This window comes from Emydura macquarii, unplaced genomic scaffold, assembly GCF_026122565.2.
Source record: "Emydura macquarii macquarii isolate MOO-44397 ecotype Brisbane River unplaced genomic scaffold, CSIRO-AGI_Emac_v2 contig_71, whole genome shotgun sequence".
Lineage (NCBI taxonomy): Eukaryota > Metazoa > Chordata > Testudines > Chelidae > Emydura > Emydura macquarii.
This window is the reverse complement of record NW_027130208.1, coordinates 1,035,581-1,051,633: the sequence shown is the minus strand read 5'-3', so window position 1 is coordinate 1,051,633 and position 16,053 is coordinate 1,035,581. Positions and strand designations below refer to the sequence as shown.

At 69.0% G+C, this 16,053-nt stretch overlaps 1 protein-coding gene across 1 annotated transcript; it reads right to left on the bottom strand.

Annotated features, from left to right (window-relative positions):
* On the bottom strand, positions 1-14,929 carry QARS1 (glutaminyl-tRNA synthetase 1). Its single transcript, XM_067540933.1, has 24 exons — positions 14,798-14,929; positions 12,842-12,989; positions 11,619-11,728; positions 10,489-10,564; positions 9,390-9,454; positions 8,990-9,043; positions 8,370-8,406; positions 7,036-7,107; positions 6,448-6,533; positions 5,911-5,997; positions 5,410-5,509; positions 4,868-4,946; positions 4,472-4,580; positions 4,134-4,264; positions 3,684-3,776; positions 3,142-3,279; positions 2,970-3,057; positions 2,748-2,891; positions 2,482-2,586; positions 2,162-2,254; positions 1,585-1,712; positions 970-1,036; positions 321-446; positions 1-236 (listed from the first exon to the last, which is right to left on the bottom strand). The coding sequence occupies exons 1-24, from the start codon at positions 14,918-14,920 to the stop codon at positions 186-188; spliced, it is 2,310 nt and encodes a 769-aa protein (XP_067397034.1). The 5' UTR covers positions 14,921-14,929; the 3' UTR covers positions 1-185.
* Between the last annotated feature and the right edge of the window lie 1,124 nt (positions 14,930-16,053).

Genomic DNA, 16,053 nt, shown 5'->3' with positions numbered 1-16,053 from the left:
GCAGCTCCACCACGCGTTTATTGCAGAGCCCAGCAGGGCTTGTGTTAAGGCAGCTGTGACCCTCCTGCTGGGCCGGGCCCTGTGCTCGTGGGTCACGCTCCGCCCCGCACCCAGAGGGACACGCTGGGCCCGAGCCGGCGCCCCCAGGACGGACCAGGGCCAGCAAGGCAGCAGCAGCGGCTCCGTCACACCTTGCCGGGGTCTTCCTTCAGGGTCACCGTCCTGTTAAACACCATCTGCGGGGGAGAGGGAGAGGCACTGAGCACGCCCGGGGCCCTGGGGACGCCGGCCAGCCCAGCCCCCGGGGCCCAAGGACTCACCTTCCCCTCTGTGCTGTCGGGGTCCACCGAGAAGTAGCCCAGTCGCTCAAACTGGAACTTGTCAAAGGGCTTGGCGGAGCGGACGGATCTGTCAGCCAGGGCTCCCTCGATCACACGCAGCGAGTCCTGTGGAGGGCAGCACCGCTCAGCAGCTGGCGACGGGCACGACCCCCCTGCCAGCCGCCAGGGCCCCCCAGGGAGGGTGGGAGGAGAGCCCTGCAGCGGCGGCTGTGCCCAGCCAGCGGGACAGGGAAGGGAGATCCTGGGGGCCTGGCTCCAGCCGCGCTAGCGTGCCGAGGTCTGTCTATCCCCCGCGGAAACGCCCCGCACCGGGCCGGCCCCTCCGGTGTGCGCTCTCCTCCCTCCCTCCAGGGCTGGGCAGAACGCGCCCCAGCTCTGCACAGCGGGCACAGGACAGCTCAGACTTGCACACCCCACCCCGCGACTCCCCTAGCAAGCCCCCACGCCGATGCCCTGCACTCCCAGCCGGATACGCCCCTTCCCCAGCGCCCAGCCTGGCTTCTCGGGGCAGCCCGCGCCTGGCCGGCAGCAGCGAAGCCGCAGCAGCATGGGGGGCAGCTGGTGGGCGCACATCACAGCAGCAAGGCCCGGCCCGCCAGAGCTGCGCCCGGGCACCGCCAGCACTCACTGGGTTGAGGTCGCTCAGGAATCCAGCTGGCACCTCAGCAGGGTCCTCCGGGTTTTTGTGCAGGAACCTGCGAACAGACAGGGCCACTCAGAGCCGGGGCAGGAGTCCCTGGGCTCGGGGCAGAGTCTCCAGTCAGGTCCCAGCTGTGGCAGTGGGCAGCACCTGATGGGAAGGTGGGTCCCCGCCATGCACCTGCCAGTTGTGCTGGGGGGTGAAATTCCCCTCAGCAACCAGCTGATCCAGCCCTCAGCTGCTCAGCCTGGCCGGGTCTCACCCGGTGCCAACCCCCCAGCCACGCGCTGCCATGCCAGTGGAGCCCCCCGACCTACCAGCTCCCGCAGCAGGGCCTCCAGCGCCCCCTCCCCCCCCGGGCAGCCTGGGAAGCGCCGAGATCGCTGGGCCAGGGAGCTGGAGGCTGGGGTGTTTCCAGGCAGGCAGCGGCTGGCCCGGGGAGCCAGGAAAGCTGCTGAAGCGACAGTCGCAGGTTCCCCGGGTGCCGACGGCTGCGTCCAGCGCAGGGCTACAGGCGTGCAGCAGGGCTAGCACTGACAGAGGGCATGGACACACCCAACCCCTCCCTGCAGGGCAGCCCAGAGCAGCGCCCCCCGTACTCACAGCCGCTCGTAGAGCCGCACCTCGCACACCAGCGGCTCCGACACCCAGTGGATGAAGGCTTTCGGCTTCTCCGCAGCATCCGACTTGGTGCAGGTCACCTCCAGCTCCATCACCTGCCCGCTGGCGTCCTGGGCAGGGACCAAGAGTCAGGGGCAACCCCCCGCCGAGAGACCCCAGGGCCTGCATGGGCAGAGGGGCACCCCCTCCCCAGCAGCTGGGCCCTGTGCCCACCACACAGCCAGCATGGGCAGAAGGGGCCCTGCCGTAGGCAGAGCAGCCGCCAGGAGAGCCACAGCCCCACCCCCTCTGCAGAGCTGTGCCCGGCAGGGACCGAGCAAAGAGACGCTGCCTTGGGAGCAGGCCAGCCCCGTGCCCGTGATGGCGAGCGGCAGCCGAGCCTGACCGGAACCCAGGCATCCTGCCCTCCACCCACTGCTCAGCCACGCTGCTGCTGCTGATCCGAAGGAGTGGCCCCCTAAGCCAAAAGGCAGGTCGCAGCAGGCAGCCCCCCACGCGTCCCCTGCAGCCGGGGGGGGTCACTGGCACCCCAGGCCATGCGCTGCTGGCCCCAGCCCACCTTGACGACGTTCTGGACAGCAATGACGTAGCCAGCGTGCCTCAGCCCCACGGGCTGGCCGGGCGCCAGCCGCTTGTAGCCTTTGTCCGTCACCTGCAAGGGCAGAACCCGGCCCGTGTTAGCCAAGGTACAGTCCCAGCCCCCTCTTCCGGCTGCCCCGGGGCGTTCCCGGTCAGCGGCTGGCAGGCGCTCAGACCGACCGACCCATGCCCGGCCTGAAGCAGCCCCAGCTCTCCGTGCCTGTCCCCCCATGCTCCATTCCCCACGGGGAGGAGTGGTTCCCGCGGGGCCCTCAGCAGCCCGGCCCGGGCCCAGCTCACCTCCCGGAAGTCGGTCTGTTCGATGTAGATGCGGGGCTGGAAGGGGACGCTGTGGAAGCCTTTGGTCTCGTCAGCTGGGAAGTTGGGCACAAGAACTTCCAGGGCCTGGCGGGGAAGCGAACGGGTCAACACCAGAAGCGGGGCCGTGCGGGTACCATCGCATCCCCGCCTGGAGCCTGGGAGAGCCCCGGCCCCATCAGACTGCCCCCCAGCAGCACCCCGGGCCGGGTCCCTTGAGCGACTCTCCCAGCACGCGGGAGCCTCACCTTCTCGGTGGGGAAGTTGGTGATGGTGACTCTCAAGGGCTCCAGCACGGCCATGGCCCGTGGGGCCCGCTCGTTCAGCACCTCCCGCACGCAGGCCTCCAGCTGGTGGGGCTCCATCGTCGTCTGGGCCACCGTCACCCCCACCTGCGGGCACAAGCAGCGCTCAGCTCCCGCCCACGAGCGGCAGGCCAGCGCCAGCTCCCCCCGCCCCAGGGCACCTACCCGGGCACAGAAGGTGTTGATGGCCTCAGCGGGGAAGCCTCGGCGGCGCAGGGCTGTCAGCGTGAAGAGCCGCGGGTCGTCCCAGTCCCTGAAACGGCAACACCGGCCGTGAGCGGGGGGTCAGCGCAGAGCCAGCCCCCGCTCCCCAACCCCCAGCCCGCGCAGCCCCCACCTGACGGCGCCCGTCTCCACCAGCCGGATGATCTTCCTCTTGGAGACAACGGAGTAGAGCAGGTTGAGGCGGCCGTACTCCCACTGCACGGGGCAGTACACGTCCAGCGCGTTGCACAGCCAGAAGTAGGAGGAGCGCCTGGGGGGACGCACCCAGCTGATCACACCCGCACGCAGCCCCCCACCTGCTCCAGGCTCCCCGGCCACAGGCACCACCTCCCCTCTTCCCGGCTCCCCACGGCTGCAACCACTGCCCCCACATCCACACGGCGCGGCCCACAGCCGCAGAGGCACGGACTGCCCCGGCCCCAGGCACTGACCCCCACCACACGGAGCTGAACCCTCCTCCCCAAACCACACTCAGCTCCCACAGCAGCCTGCACTGACCGCCCGCCCCCCCCAGCCCTGGCTTCACCAGCACGCGGGACCCTGCCTGGCCCGCGTGGGCTACTCCCGCCCTGCCTGCCGCTGCCCCTTCTCCGGGAGCTGCTCCCTGCCCCACTGCGCCGCCCCCGAGGCCAGCTGGAGATGGCCCCGTCTCACCGGGCCTGGAACTCCTTGGTGCAAAGCGAGTGGGTGATGTGCTCGATGGAGTCGCACAGGCAGTGCGTGTAGTCGTACGTGGGGTAGATGCACCTGAAAGGCAAGGCAGGCCTGAGGGCAAGGCACCCGCCCCCCCGCAGCCCCGCCACAGGTGCCCAGCCCTCCCCAGGCCCCACAGGTACCCAGTGCAAGCCGCCCCTCCCACCCCCCAGCCCTGGCCACAGGAGCCAAGCTGAGTGCCCGCCACCCCCCCGGAGCCAGCCCCCGGCCCCCCGGGCCCCCCCCCGGAGTCCAGGGCAAGCTGCACTGTGCTACTCAGGCCTTACACCTCCGGGCACGCGAGAGCCCCGCCCCCACACTGTCCCATTTCACCCCATCTCCTCGCCGGGGGGTCCAGCCGGTGCCCGAGGGGAGGGCCCCTGGCCGGCGGCGCTGGCGGGAGCCACCTACCATCTGTCCCCGGTGCGGTGGTGCGGCATGTATTTGATGCGGTAGGCGACAGGGTCCAGCTTCCCGTCTTCCATCACCAGCTTCATCCGCAGCGTGGCCTCCCCCTCCTCGAGCTTGCCCTTCCTCATGTCCTGCAGCCGCGAGAGAGGCGGGGCCGTCAGCCACAGCCTGCACCCCCCACCCACCTCCCGCGCTGGGGGCAGAGAGCGTTCTCGGCGGGGGGCGCGGGGCACTGGCTGGGGCTCCCCACAGAGGGTGCCGTGGGGAGCAGGGCCGGGCGCCGGCTGGGGGGGCGTCCCTGCAGGGGGCACCACGTCCGAGTGTCCAAGGCCCCGTACCTCGAAGAGGAGGAGCGACTCTTCCACGGGCCGGTCCCGCCACGGGGAGGGCGGAGGGTTGTGGCCCTTTATTTCTTCCACCCGCTGATGGCAGATGTAGGCATGGCCCCTGGGGGAGGAGAGAGACGTCACACCTGCCCCACATGCACCCCCTGCCCCGCCCCAACCCAGGGGACACGGGCTGGAGGCTGCTCAGCCGGGGAGCGGCATGGGGGAGTCCCCAGTACAGCACTGCCAGACAGCCCGGGGTCCAGCCCCATCGTGGGGAGCAGGCTGCTCGCTGAGAGCCCCCCCCCGGCTCCGGACAGTCCCCACAGCAGCCAGGCAGGCACGACCCGGCCCCCAGATCCCCCCAGTGTGGGGCCTGCCCCATGGACACCCTTCCCGCACACTCACCGCCTGATGAGCTCCACGGCCCACGCGTAGAGCTGGTCGAAGTAGTCCGAGGCATGCGTCACGGCGTGGGGCTTGTAGCCTGCGGGCACAGCAAGCCCGTGAGCAGGTGCCTGTCCCGCCCCACCCCCCCCCCCACGGCCGAGCCCCAGCCTCACCGCGCCAGGCCCGGGCTCACCCTCCCCCCCAGCACCAGGTCGCAGGGCGCTCCCTCCCGGCTGCCCTGCCCCACTGGCGGCAAGCAGGGCCCTTCGCACCAGCTGCTCCGCCCGTCCTGGCGGGCAGCAGAGTGAAATGGAGAGAAGGGGGAGGGCCAGGCCAGCGCCCCCACCCGCAGAGCCCGGGGAAGGGCTGCAGGCCCCGTTCGCCCAGCAGCAGCTGCGGCTCTGGCATGTCCCGTGGGTACCCGGCCGCTCCCCCGGCCCCGCCACCGACTCTCCCACGCCTCGTGTCCAGCTGCCCCTGCTCCGCCCCCCTGCCCGCGTGTTCCCTCCCCCGCCACTGTTGCTGCCCTGGCCCCACATCCCCCCCGCTGCCCCGCGTACCCAGCCACTCCACCATGTCCCGGATGGCGGTGAAGTACTTCTCCTCCTCCTTCTCGGGGTTGGTGTCGTCGTAGCGCAGGAAGCACACGCCCCCGTTGGCCTGAGGGGGGTGCACAGCGCTGTGAGCCGTGCCCCCACCCCAGGACCCCCCCGCTCAGTGCACTGGGAACAGGCCAGGGGCCTGGCGCCGGGGGTGGGGCAGGGCAGCCCCAGGTGCTGACGGGGGCCTTGGGCTCAGCGGGACCCCCTGGTGCCTGCTCCGAGTCCGGCCTTGCCTCCCTGCCCCCTCCCAGCTGCTGCCTGGAGCGAGCCCGCGGAGGGCGGGGGGCTGGAGAGTGGGGGGCTGAGCTCAGGCTGGGACCCGGGCGCACCTCGGCGTGGCTGGGGGGGCATGGCTGGCCCGGGGGAGGGGTGGGCACACCTCAGCGTGGCCGGGGGGGGGGGGGAGAGAAGGACTGTGGCGTGGCCGGGGGGGGCATGGCTGGCCGCGGGGGGGCTCACCTTGGCGTAGCCGAAGTTGAAGTTGATGGCTTTGGCGTGGCCAATGTGCAGGATCCCGTTGGGCTCCGGAGGGAACCGCGTCCGCACCTGAGGGGAGAGGGGTTCACAGCCCCACGGCCCACAGCACCCGGGCCAGGCGCCCAGCCCCTGGGACAGCGGGCCCCACTGATGGGGGCCGGAGACAGACCAGCTCGCCAACACCTCCAGCAGGGCCGGGCTGGGCTCTCCCCTGTCCCAAGCTGCGCCAGCCCCCAGACGGTCCCTGCCCCGTGACAGCAGCAGCAGCAAAGGGCTCTGTGGGTCAGGCACCCCTGCCCATGGGGCCGGGCAGAGCAGCGTGCGGAGGGGTCAGGCCTGTCCCTGGGTTCTATCCCCAGCTCTTCGGCTGCCCCTGCCACCAAACAGCTCCCACCCATGCCTCAGTTTTCCCATGTGGCCTAATGGCCTCCCAGGCCCGTCGTGGGGGTTAATGAGCAGCTGGACAGCACTCGTTATGGTGGTTAATGAGGGGAGTTGGCAGAGAGCAGCCCAACCCACCTGCCCACCGGTGATCTCCAGGTGCTGCTTCAGCAGGGCCATGGTGTGGGGCGTGGTCACGTAGCCGTCTGTCTTGTAGTTCTCACCTGGGAGCGGGACGCTGTGAGCACACGGTGCGGGGGGGCAGGGGCGCAGCGCCCCGGACGGGGAGAAGGGAGCCCCCGGCAGGGAGGGAAGCGTGGGAATCCACATGCACGCCCCTCCGCGAATGGGTCCTGCTGGCTGCAGACTGCACCCTCCTGTGCGGGGACATGCAGCCTGGCCGGCCCCTCCCACGGCACGCAGCCCCCCCAGCGACCGCCCCAGGCCCACGGCTAGGCTGCCCAGCGGGGGCACCATTCCCCCAGCACTGGGGCCACATGTCCCGCTCCCCACTGCCCAGCTCCCGGGGACGCCCCCGGCAGGGACGGCTGGCTGCACCACCTCCACGACAAGCAGCAGGGCCGTGGGCTGAGCCTCGCCAGCGCCTGGGGGGCACCCCCTCCAGAGCCAGCCGAGATCACCCCAGGCCCTGCCCGCGCCGCGCCAGCCGAGCCCCGGCACCCGCCCAGCCCAGGCCCGGCAGCCACAGCAGGCCAGCGCGCTCACCCGGCCTGTGGAATTTGAGGGCTTCTCCCCGCAGCTGCTCCATCAGCAATTTCGTCTCCGGGGCCACCTCCCCTGTGGGAGCAGGGGGCAAGACACGTGAGGGGACGCGCCGCAGCAAACCCCGCCCGCCCCTGCCACGCTGCCCTGCCAGGCTCCCAGCCGTGCGCCGACTGCCGTGAGACGGGCATGGAGCTGGAGGGCAGGGCGCGCGGGCAGCCAGCGAGGGAAGGCCTTGGCCCTCTCTGCCCCGCCCCGCCCCGCCCCACCGCCACCGACAGCAGGAGCAGGCAAGGCTCAGAGGCCACGGGCGCAAAGCTGCAGGAACCAGGGCCCGGTCCAGGGAGCCAGCTCCCAGCCCAAGACAGGGGCGGCCGCCGATACGCAGGCCACAGGCGGTGGGGCAGGACTTCATCCCTGCGAGCGCGTGTAGTGCTCTGGAGAGCTCTGCGAGGCCAAGGGATGGGTGGGGCAGCCCCACGGCCCGGAGGAGCTGTCCGAGGCCGGGGCGGGCGCGGTGAGAACGCAGCACACAGCGAGTGAGCAGTGCGGCCAGGCACCATGCGGTTCAGGGGCCGGGCGCGAGGTGGACGGCGGATAAAACACCAGCCCGCCTGCGTGGGCCGACGAGTGAACAGGCGTGCTGCAGACGCCAGGCTCGTGCCCTGCCAGGACCTGGACACCCGGGTCGCTGTCAGCTGCAGCCCCACATGAATGACCCTGCCCTGAGCGCAGTCCCAGGGCCCGGAGATCAGGGCACCCCAGCTGTTACCGTAGCCACCTTCAGACCAGCAACAGCCCTGCCCTGGGCAGCCCCAGGATGGCGGGAGGGACCCAGGCCGCCGGGCACTGCACGGGGCAGGCATCAGGCACTCCCTAGCCCCAGAGCGCTCAGCCCTGCTCCCCAGACAAGCGGGGCCCTTCTCCCACGGGGGGCAAAGGCCTCCCGGCTGCGGTTGCAAGCCATAGGTCTCCTGGCAGGGCTTGCTCCAGAGAAGCCCCACTGACTCTAGGGCACCGCTGGAAACCCGTGCCTGCCCCAGGACAGCTGCTCAGGGGCTGTGGGAGATGGGTCAGGAAGAAGGAATGGCCCAGCCGGACTCCCCGCAGCAGTCCCAGGGACAGAGCCAACTCCCATCGGCAGGGCAGCTCTCCCGGCCGCCCGGCCTGCACCTGCTGTGGGGCACAGAGCGCAGGCGGGCCAGGACTCCAGTTCCTTCCCAGGCCCCGCTGGAGCAGCCCCAGCCCCAGCCCCAGCCCCAGCCCCAGCCCCAGCCCAGCGGCTCCCGTGGTGGCACCGACGGGGGCCAGGGCGCAGCGCTCCGCAGCGGACTCACCGTTCTCCTCCACCGGCCGCGGCTTCTCCCGCCCCACCTGCGGGGACAGAAAGGGAGCAGCCCTCAGCACCCACAGGCCCTGCCTGCCCCGTCCCCGGGCCCGCGCAGCCAGCTGAGACGGGATGCTGCCCACCAGGGCGCAGCCCCACAGAGCCCCCCTCATGCAGGGCCATTTCTCCCAGCACACGGGCTGCCCGCAGCCCCAGTGGCCACGGGGCCCTGCCCAGGAGAGATGGCAGGGCTGGGGGAGAGCTCCTGCCCCCTTCCACTCCAATGACCTCATGTGTGCCCCCCTGGAGCCCACAGCACCACCAACCGCCCAGCCCCCATCTAGCCCCCCTCTGCCCACAGCACCACCAACCGCCCAGCCCCCCATCTAGCCCCCCTCTGCCCACAGCACCACCGACCGCCCAGCCCCCATCTAACCGCCCTCTGCCCACAGCACCACCAACTGCACAGCCCCCCGACCGCCCAGCCCTCCCCCCACAGCACCACTAACCACCCAGCCCCTCCTCCACAGGTCTCCCCCCACTGCACCATCGACCACCCGGCCCCCCCACCCATAGCCCAGGGTGCCGCCAGCTAGCCAGGCTCGGGGGCCCCTCCTGCTGCCACGGCACCTTCGGTTTCTTTTCCAGGTCAGCTTCTGTCTTTGGGCCCAACAAGTGCAGCACCTGGCGCAGAAGGGGAGGTGTGAGGGCACGGAGTCTGGGCAGCGCTTCCCCCTCCCGTCCCCACGCACGGGCTGAAGCCCAGCCAGTAACCCGGGGCAGCGCCAGCAGGACTCCCCATTCCTCCCCTGCGCTGCCCCTGGACACACTGCGCTACTGGGCTCCAGGAGCCAGCCCTTCCCACGTGACACACGACACAGGCGCGGGACTCCCGGGGCCAGCGCCACGTTCAGAAGCCAGGCCCCGGCGCCCACCGTTCTCCGAAGCCGAAGGCAGCTGGCGGGCACCAGCGCCCGGCACAGCCGCCAGCCCCGTCGCAGGCGCAGGGCCCTGCGCTTGCCCCACCTACCTGCAGGTCCACTTCATTCTTAATGCTCTTGCCGTCCGCCCACCTGAGCCTGCCGCGTGCCTCGCCTGGAGGGGAGCAGACAGGGACGGCCGTGGGTACGGGACACGGCTGGGCAGGCCCCTGGCTCAGGGATCCCAGGACAAGCAGCAGCACTATCCTCTCGAATCAGGGCCACGGCCTCACTAGGCCACCAGCCGCCGGCCACGGGCAGATCCCAGCCGCCTCTCTGCCGCCAAGCCCAGAAATGCCCCGAAGCCACCGGGGGCAGCCGGGCCCTGGCGCTTGAGGGTGGGGAGCTGCAGAAGGGGCCCGTGGATGGGGAGCTCGTGCGGCCCCCCGGCACCAGCAGCTCTGGGCCAAGAGACTGCCGGGCCTTTAACGGCGCCACCCCGCCCAGCCTCCTCAGAGCAGGGCATGATCCACAGCACAGGGAGCCCCAGTGGCACCCGGCAAAGCCCCCGAGCGCCAGGACCCCGCGAGGCTGGGGCAGCTCAGCCCCGGGCCAGCTGCATTTCCGCAAGTCGTAGCCTTCCCTGCCCGCGGCCACGGGGCCGCCAAGAAGCGTTTCCGGTGGGACCCGCTAGACGAGGGACACAGGTGGCAGCACCACTGGGGAGCGAGCCCTAAAACCAGACCCGCCAGCCCCGCCAGCCAGAGGGCCCAGGGGCACCGAGGCAACCAGCACGGGGCCGGCTCCGCGCACGCCCCTCTCCCAAGACACAACCCCCGCCCGGCACTGGCCTGGCCAGCGAGTCACAGGGCAGCAGCCGAGCACATGCTGCAGCTTAGCTCCCCAGAGCAAGCACCAGAAAACGCCTCCCACCCTGCTCCAGGGGCTCCCGGAAACCTGGGGTGGGCCAGGGCAGGAGGGGTGGGGAGCACGCCAGAGAACCGGGGAAGCAGATGCTCCAGGAGGGGGGTCAGAAGAGGTGCAAAGGAGATGGGCACCCGGATGCTGAGCGTGGTCTGGCAGAAGCACAAGGAGCGCGCCCAGCCCGGTGGGGAGGGAACAGAGCCGAGAGACGCCTTGAAGGGGGGAGGGCATCTCGGGAGCCGTGCCAAGGAGAAACACCCGCAGACCCGCCAGCGCCGCACTCACCCATCAGCAGCCCCATGTTAAAGCGGTACCGCTCCGCCAGCAGCTCGCCTCTGTGCTTCTTAATGGCAGCCTCCACCTAGAGCGAGCAGGAGAGAGCCAAGAGGTGAGCCGGGCGGGGACCAGGCTGCAGGGCGAAGAAGGACAGAACCTGGGGCCCACGATTCCTCGAGCACAGGATGGACAGACGGACGGACATAGCTGGGGGACGCGAGCTCTGCACGGCAAGCGCTGTCGCTGCGTGGACACTCACTGCACCCACGGACGGAGCTTTTCCGTGGCTGTCGCAAACCACCACTCGAGGTGGACGCAGGAACTATTCAGGCAGCCCAGCGCTGTCCACGCCGGGCTCGGGATGGCTAACCCGCGGCATGCAGGGCTGAATCTTTCACACCCGAGCCACGCGAGGCCGACCTAACTTTCCCAGCCTGAGCCAGCCTGAAACGGGAGCAGAGCAGGGCCCTGGCGTGGGAGGGGCAGGGATGTTTCCTCTGAGAAAAAACCCCACGAAATGAGCTCGTCGGTGGGGGCGGAGAGGGTGGCACTGGCACGCACAGAGCAGGGCCGCCACACGGGCTGGGCACAGGCGCCAGGAAGCTACTAGTACGTCCAAGGTACACGCCAGCAAGGAGCTTCCAGCGAACAAGGGCCCTTCCCTCTCCCCTTGGGAAGGCTCCAGGCAGGAAGGGCTACAGGCCAGCCTGGGCCCATCCTCCCTGGCGGGGCTTTGGCACCAACATCCACGGCCACCATTTGCTCTTTGCCCTTGGCATTGCTTTGCCGTCTCAGCGGAAATCACGCGGACGCTCCGTGGCCCAGCCACCCCTCCGGCGGACATGCCGCCCCAGCAGGTCTCCACAGCCCTACGGGCCAGCGGGCACCCGGCACCGCCTCTCTCAGGCTGGCGGCAGTCCCGAGACACGAGTGTTCTCTCCAAGGCCTCCCGCCAGCCACACTGGAGCTAGGAGCTGGGACACCACCCCGCGCGCTCCAGCCCACGGCCCTGCGCCCAGCCGAGGACGCGCTGCCCGTGAACAAGGCATCCCGGCACCTTAACCCAGGGGCTGCCCTTCCAGAGCTCCGCACGGCCTGGCAGGCCAGGGAGTCCGGCCACGCTTGGCACTCGTACTCACGGCCTCCTCTATCTGCTCCGGGGTCACGACCACCCCCACGCCGCACTCCCGCTCAAAGTCTGTGGTGTCGATGGGCTCCAGCGGGTGGCTCCGCACGTACTCCAGGGCAGCTGGGGCAGGCAAGACAGGCAGCTCAGGGGCAGCGCAGGCAGGCGGGATTTCCACGCACCGCAGGTGGGCTGCTTCGCCAGGAGCCTCCCCCAAGGGGTCCCCGCTTGTCCAGAGGGGTTTCACGGACACATGGCTGCAGCCAGTCAACAGCAGCAGCTTCGTCTACCCGGGGCTTCAGGCCTCAAGTCAGCCACCAGGGTGATGTTCCCAGCTGTCCAGTACAGGCCTGGGACAGGCTAGGCAGGGCACTGGCCAGCTGGCCAGGCATCCGATTCCCCTTCTGCTGCCTTGGACTGAACACCTTCCCTGCTGGGCGGTGTTCCCCGGCTCACGGAGCACATCCCCCACATGCCACTGGGATGCGTTGGCCCAGATGGAGCGCACCCCCAGCACCCCACTGCTACCCAGGGGGGCCAATGCCACCAGAACTTGGGCCCTCCAGTCCCAGCCCTCATCTGAACCCTGCGGTGAGCGGCACAGGGAGCCCTCCGCACAGCACAGGGTGTGCTCCGCAGCGCGCAGAGTAGGCTGGGATCAGAGGCATGACACTTGTTAGGGCTTCTTGTTCCCCTCCCCGCCAAGGCCAGGGCAGGATGGCTCCTTGCAGCGTGTTTTTCAGGCCTCTGTCCTGCCCTGTCTAAAGGACTGAGGTGATAGGGGCTCCTCTCCCCTTCCTGGGGAGACCATTCCACAGGCTGGCAGCCCCCGAGGAAACGCTCCTGCTCGGTAATGCGGGCGCAGAGGAGCAGCCTTGGGGGCTGACCCACCAGTACAAACACCCCGAGGCTTGGGCGAGAACACAGCCCTTCATGCTGGGCAGGGTGGAAATGGCTGATTTATACTGGGAATTACCCCCCCCACACACAGTGAAACCACAGGCAGCCCGGGGCGAGGTGCAGCCTTGGCCAAGGGCCCTGGGGTTATGACTTTGCACGCACAGAGCACGGTGCAGCCAGGAAGCGGAGCGGGAACAGGGAATTCAAACGAGGCGGAGCTGCTGCGTAACCACAGATCTCACACCACGGCGGAGTCAGCAGAGCCCACGCTGCACTTGGGAAGGAAGGAGAGCACATCTAGCTGCCAGCCTCCTGGATCACATGGGGCTCGCGTACCATTGAGCTGCAAGTCTGTGACGATCTTCTTGCTGCTGATGCAGCCCACAAGGAAACGAAGATGCTTTTGGTCCTTAAGACGGGAAGCCACATTGTACAAGAGGGTACCAGTTGTCTTGTCGATAGCTGGGCCCAGAATTCCTTGAGCCTAAAGCACAGGAAGGAAGAAGGACATGTAGTGAAGAGAGAGCGTCACGCTAGCGCTGCCGCAGCTACGCCGCTGTGGTGGGGACACTCTGGAAGAAGCTTTTCTGTTGCTGTAGCAAATCCACCCCCTCGAGAGGGGGCAGCTAGGTGGGTGAAGGAATTCTTCAGTCAGCCTAGCACTGTCTACACTGGGGCTTGGGACGCTTAACTACACTCAGGGTTGAATTTTTCACACCCTTAGGCTGGGTGTAGAGCCAGTATAAAACAGGAGCAGAGCAGAGCCGGGCCTGGCATGGAAGGGGCAGGGATACTTCCTTGGAGAAGCCCAGAGTGACAAAAATCCGTGAAATTACTGCGGTGGGTGGGAAGAAAGGCAACGAAAGCAGCTCTGGGGGAGGCGTGGAGCAGCCGGGGCAGTTATGGGGCCAGCAAACCTCTCTCCTTGTTTTGTGAAGGGTGCAGAGAACAGAGCGCTCAGCTCAGCAGTGCCTTAGGGGTGCTCCCCTGTGGGCTGAGGGGCACAGCTTGGTGAGCAGGGGCCCCTCTTCTCCAGGCTAGGCCTGGAGCACGTGCACCCAGGACACGCCACGTTGCCATCAAAAACCATCAGTTCCCCCTGAACAGTGTCTGAGACGCGGCTGTCACGCGCACAGGGAGACCCAGGCACAGCTATCCAGGAAGCGCTGAATTGTAAATGCTATCTGATTTTAACGGGCAGGAGTTAGTTTCTGTTTCTGTTTCTTGCAAAAAATCCTCTTGTAAAACCAAACATCTGAGCGCCGCAAGCTCAGAGACCCAGCCCAGGTCCAGGGGTCCTGACACGCCCTGGGGAGAAACGCCAGCTGGCGCATTCAGCCATGGCGGTAACAGCCGCCTCCTGGGAATCGTCGCTGACACGAGCTCATGGAAAGGGGAACTTTCGGTTTACAAGTGCTGTGTCCTTCCCCCCGTGTCACTGCCCACGGCGGACAGTCCTGAAACTCCCGCACGACACAAATCCAGGCCCCTCTTTGTCTGTCCGTCTCCCTGCGTGGGCCATGAAAAGCCCGTGCAGTCACTTGCACGTTCCCAGCACGGCAGGCCGTGGGTCTCAGAGCCTCCCGGGGGGACTCAGTTGTGAACGAGAAGGGATTTGTGGCTGTTTCGAGGGAGAGGCACGGCTGGGTCAGAAGGAATGCAGCATACGCGAGTGTCGCCATCCCGGGCGAGCCAGAGGAGCGGAGGGGAAGGCGGAGGATGAGCGACAGGAAGCTGCCAACCCGGGGAGTTTGAGGAAAACTTTCTCTGCTTCCACGCGAGCCCCTCAGCAGCTCCTATGGCAGCCAATCCACCCTGGGTCTCCAGCCCACAGCCAGGCCCGAGACGCAGCCAGGGCAGCCGACTCCGGGGGCTCAGAGGGAGCCAAACGCCGCGCCTGTGTCAGCGGGCCCGGCGCCCAGGGACCTGGAGACAGCAGCCTGGGTCGGGGCAGGGGCCGCTCCGCCAGGAGACCGGGAGCTGCTGCTGGCGCTGGGGCCACGGGGCCACGGGGGAGGGACGGGACAGGAACCTGGCCGCAGAAAAGGGGTGCGGGGGGGCGGAGGGCTTGGGTTTAAGGGGTCAGAGGTCAGAGGGCAGGGTCAGGGGTCAGAGGGCAGGGTCAGGCACAGCTGGGGAGAGGAGGGGCTCGGGACAAGGGCTGGGTCAAAGGGCGGGGCAAAGGTCAGGGCGGGCGCAGGGGCGGGGTCAGAGGTCAGGCACCGTTGGGGGGAGGGGCAAAGGTCAGGGCGGGGTCAGAGGTCGGGGCGGGGTCAGAGGTCGCCGCGTTACCTGGGTCACGGCTTCCCGGAGCAGCGCGCTCAGCGCCTCGTTCTTCAGCGTCTCGCGCGCCTTGCGCTCGCTCAGCCCGATGGCCGCCAAGAGGCTCAGCGCGTCCGGCTCCGCCGCCGCCATGCTCCTGCCTGCCGCTGCCGGCCCGGGGGGGCGGGGCCCGAGCCGGCCAATCAGCGAGCGGGAGGCGGGCACTGCGGGGGGCGCCGCCAGTCAGCGGCGAGGACGGCCCTGCTGGCCAATGGAGGAGCAGCGCGGCGGGCCCTGGCTCCCGGCAGCTCCGCCAATGGGGACGGAGGCGGCCGGAGGGGCGGAGCCAGAGTTGCTGCCGGTTGCATCATTTAAAGGGCCAGGCCAGGGAGAGATGGGGAGCACGTGGGGGGCGGGGCCTGTGGTAAGGGGCGGGCTAGTGCCTGGGGGCGGGGCGAGAATTAGGGGGTCTCAGGGACCCCAGGGCCCCGTGCCAGCCGCCACCTCGGAGGGGCTGGGCCGGTTCCCAGCGAGAGGCTGAGCCCCGCGCAGCAGGCGCCTGGACCAGGAACCGGGCACAGCCCCAGACACCAGCTCGTCCCTGGGGCGGGGCCGGGCCGGGCCCCACAGCTGCACTGGGGACCGCACCCCAGGCGCAGCGAGGCTGGAGCCGCGTCCCACGGCCCTGTGTCCCTTTCCCCAGCCCAGCCCCCGAGCCCCGGCCCACTTTCTGACACATCACCTGCTTTGCGGGGCCAAACCAGCTTCTCGGCAAGGCCTGCTCCGGTCTCCAAAGCTTGTCATGAGCCCATGGCCTCGGGGCCAGCCTCTGGCAGCAGTTACGCTCAGTCCCAGGGACAGCGGAGCTGCGGGTGCCTGGGCTGGAGCTCCCAGGGGTAGAGGGCTGGGGCTTTCCCAGGAGGACAACGGGGCTGCGGACCGCCCTGGTGCTGGAAAGCCCACCTGCTTGCCACGGTCGTAGCCCTCTGGAATGGCTTCTTCTCCCATTTCTTAAAGCAACTGGAGTGCTCCTAGCCATGGCCTCTGGAGGAGGCTGCCGCCTGCCTCGAGAACTGCTGCTCTTGTCACCTTGTTGACACTGTGTCTGCCTGGGGGGGAGGGGAGGTGCATTAGTCTCTGCAGTGATGGGCATCAACTGGGCAGCCGCAGTGAGCCAAAACACCAGGGACACAGTCGCAGTGTCTGGGCAGGTTCCCCTCTCCCTCCCCAGCATTTATGGGACTCCAGCTATGCAGCAGGTCACGCCACCAGCTGGGCTTTTGTAT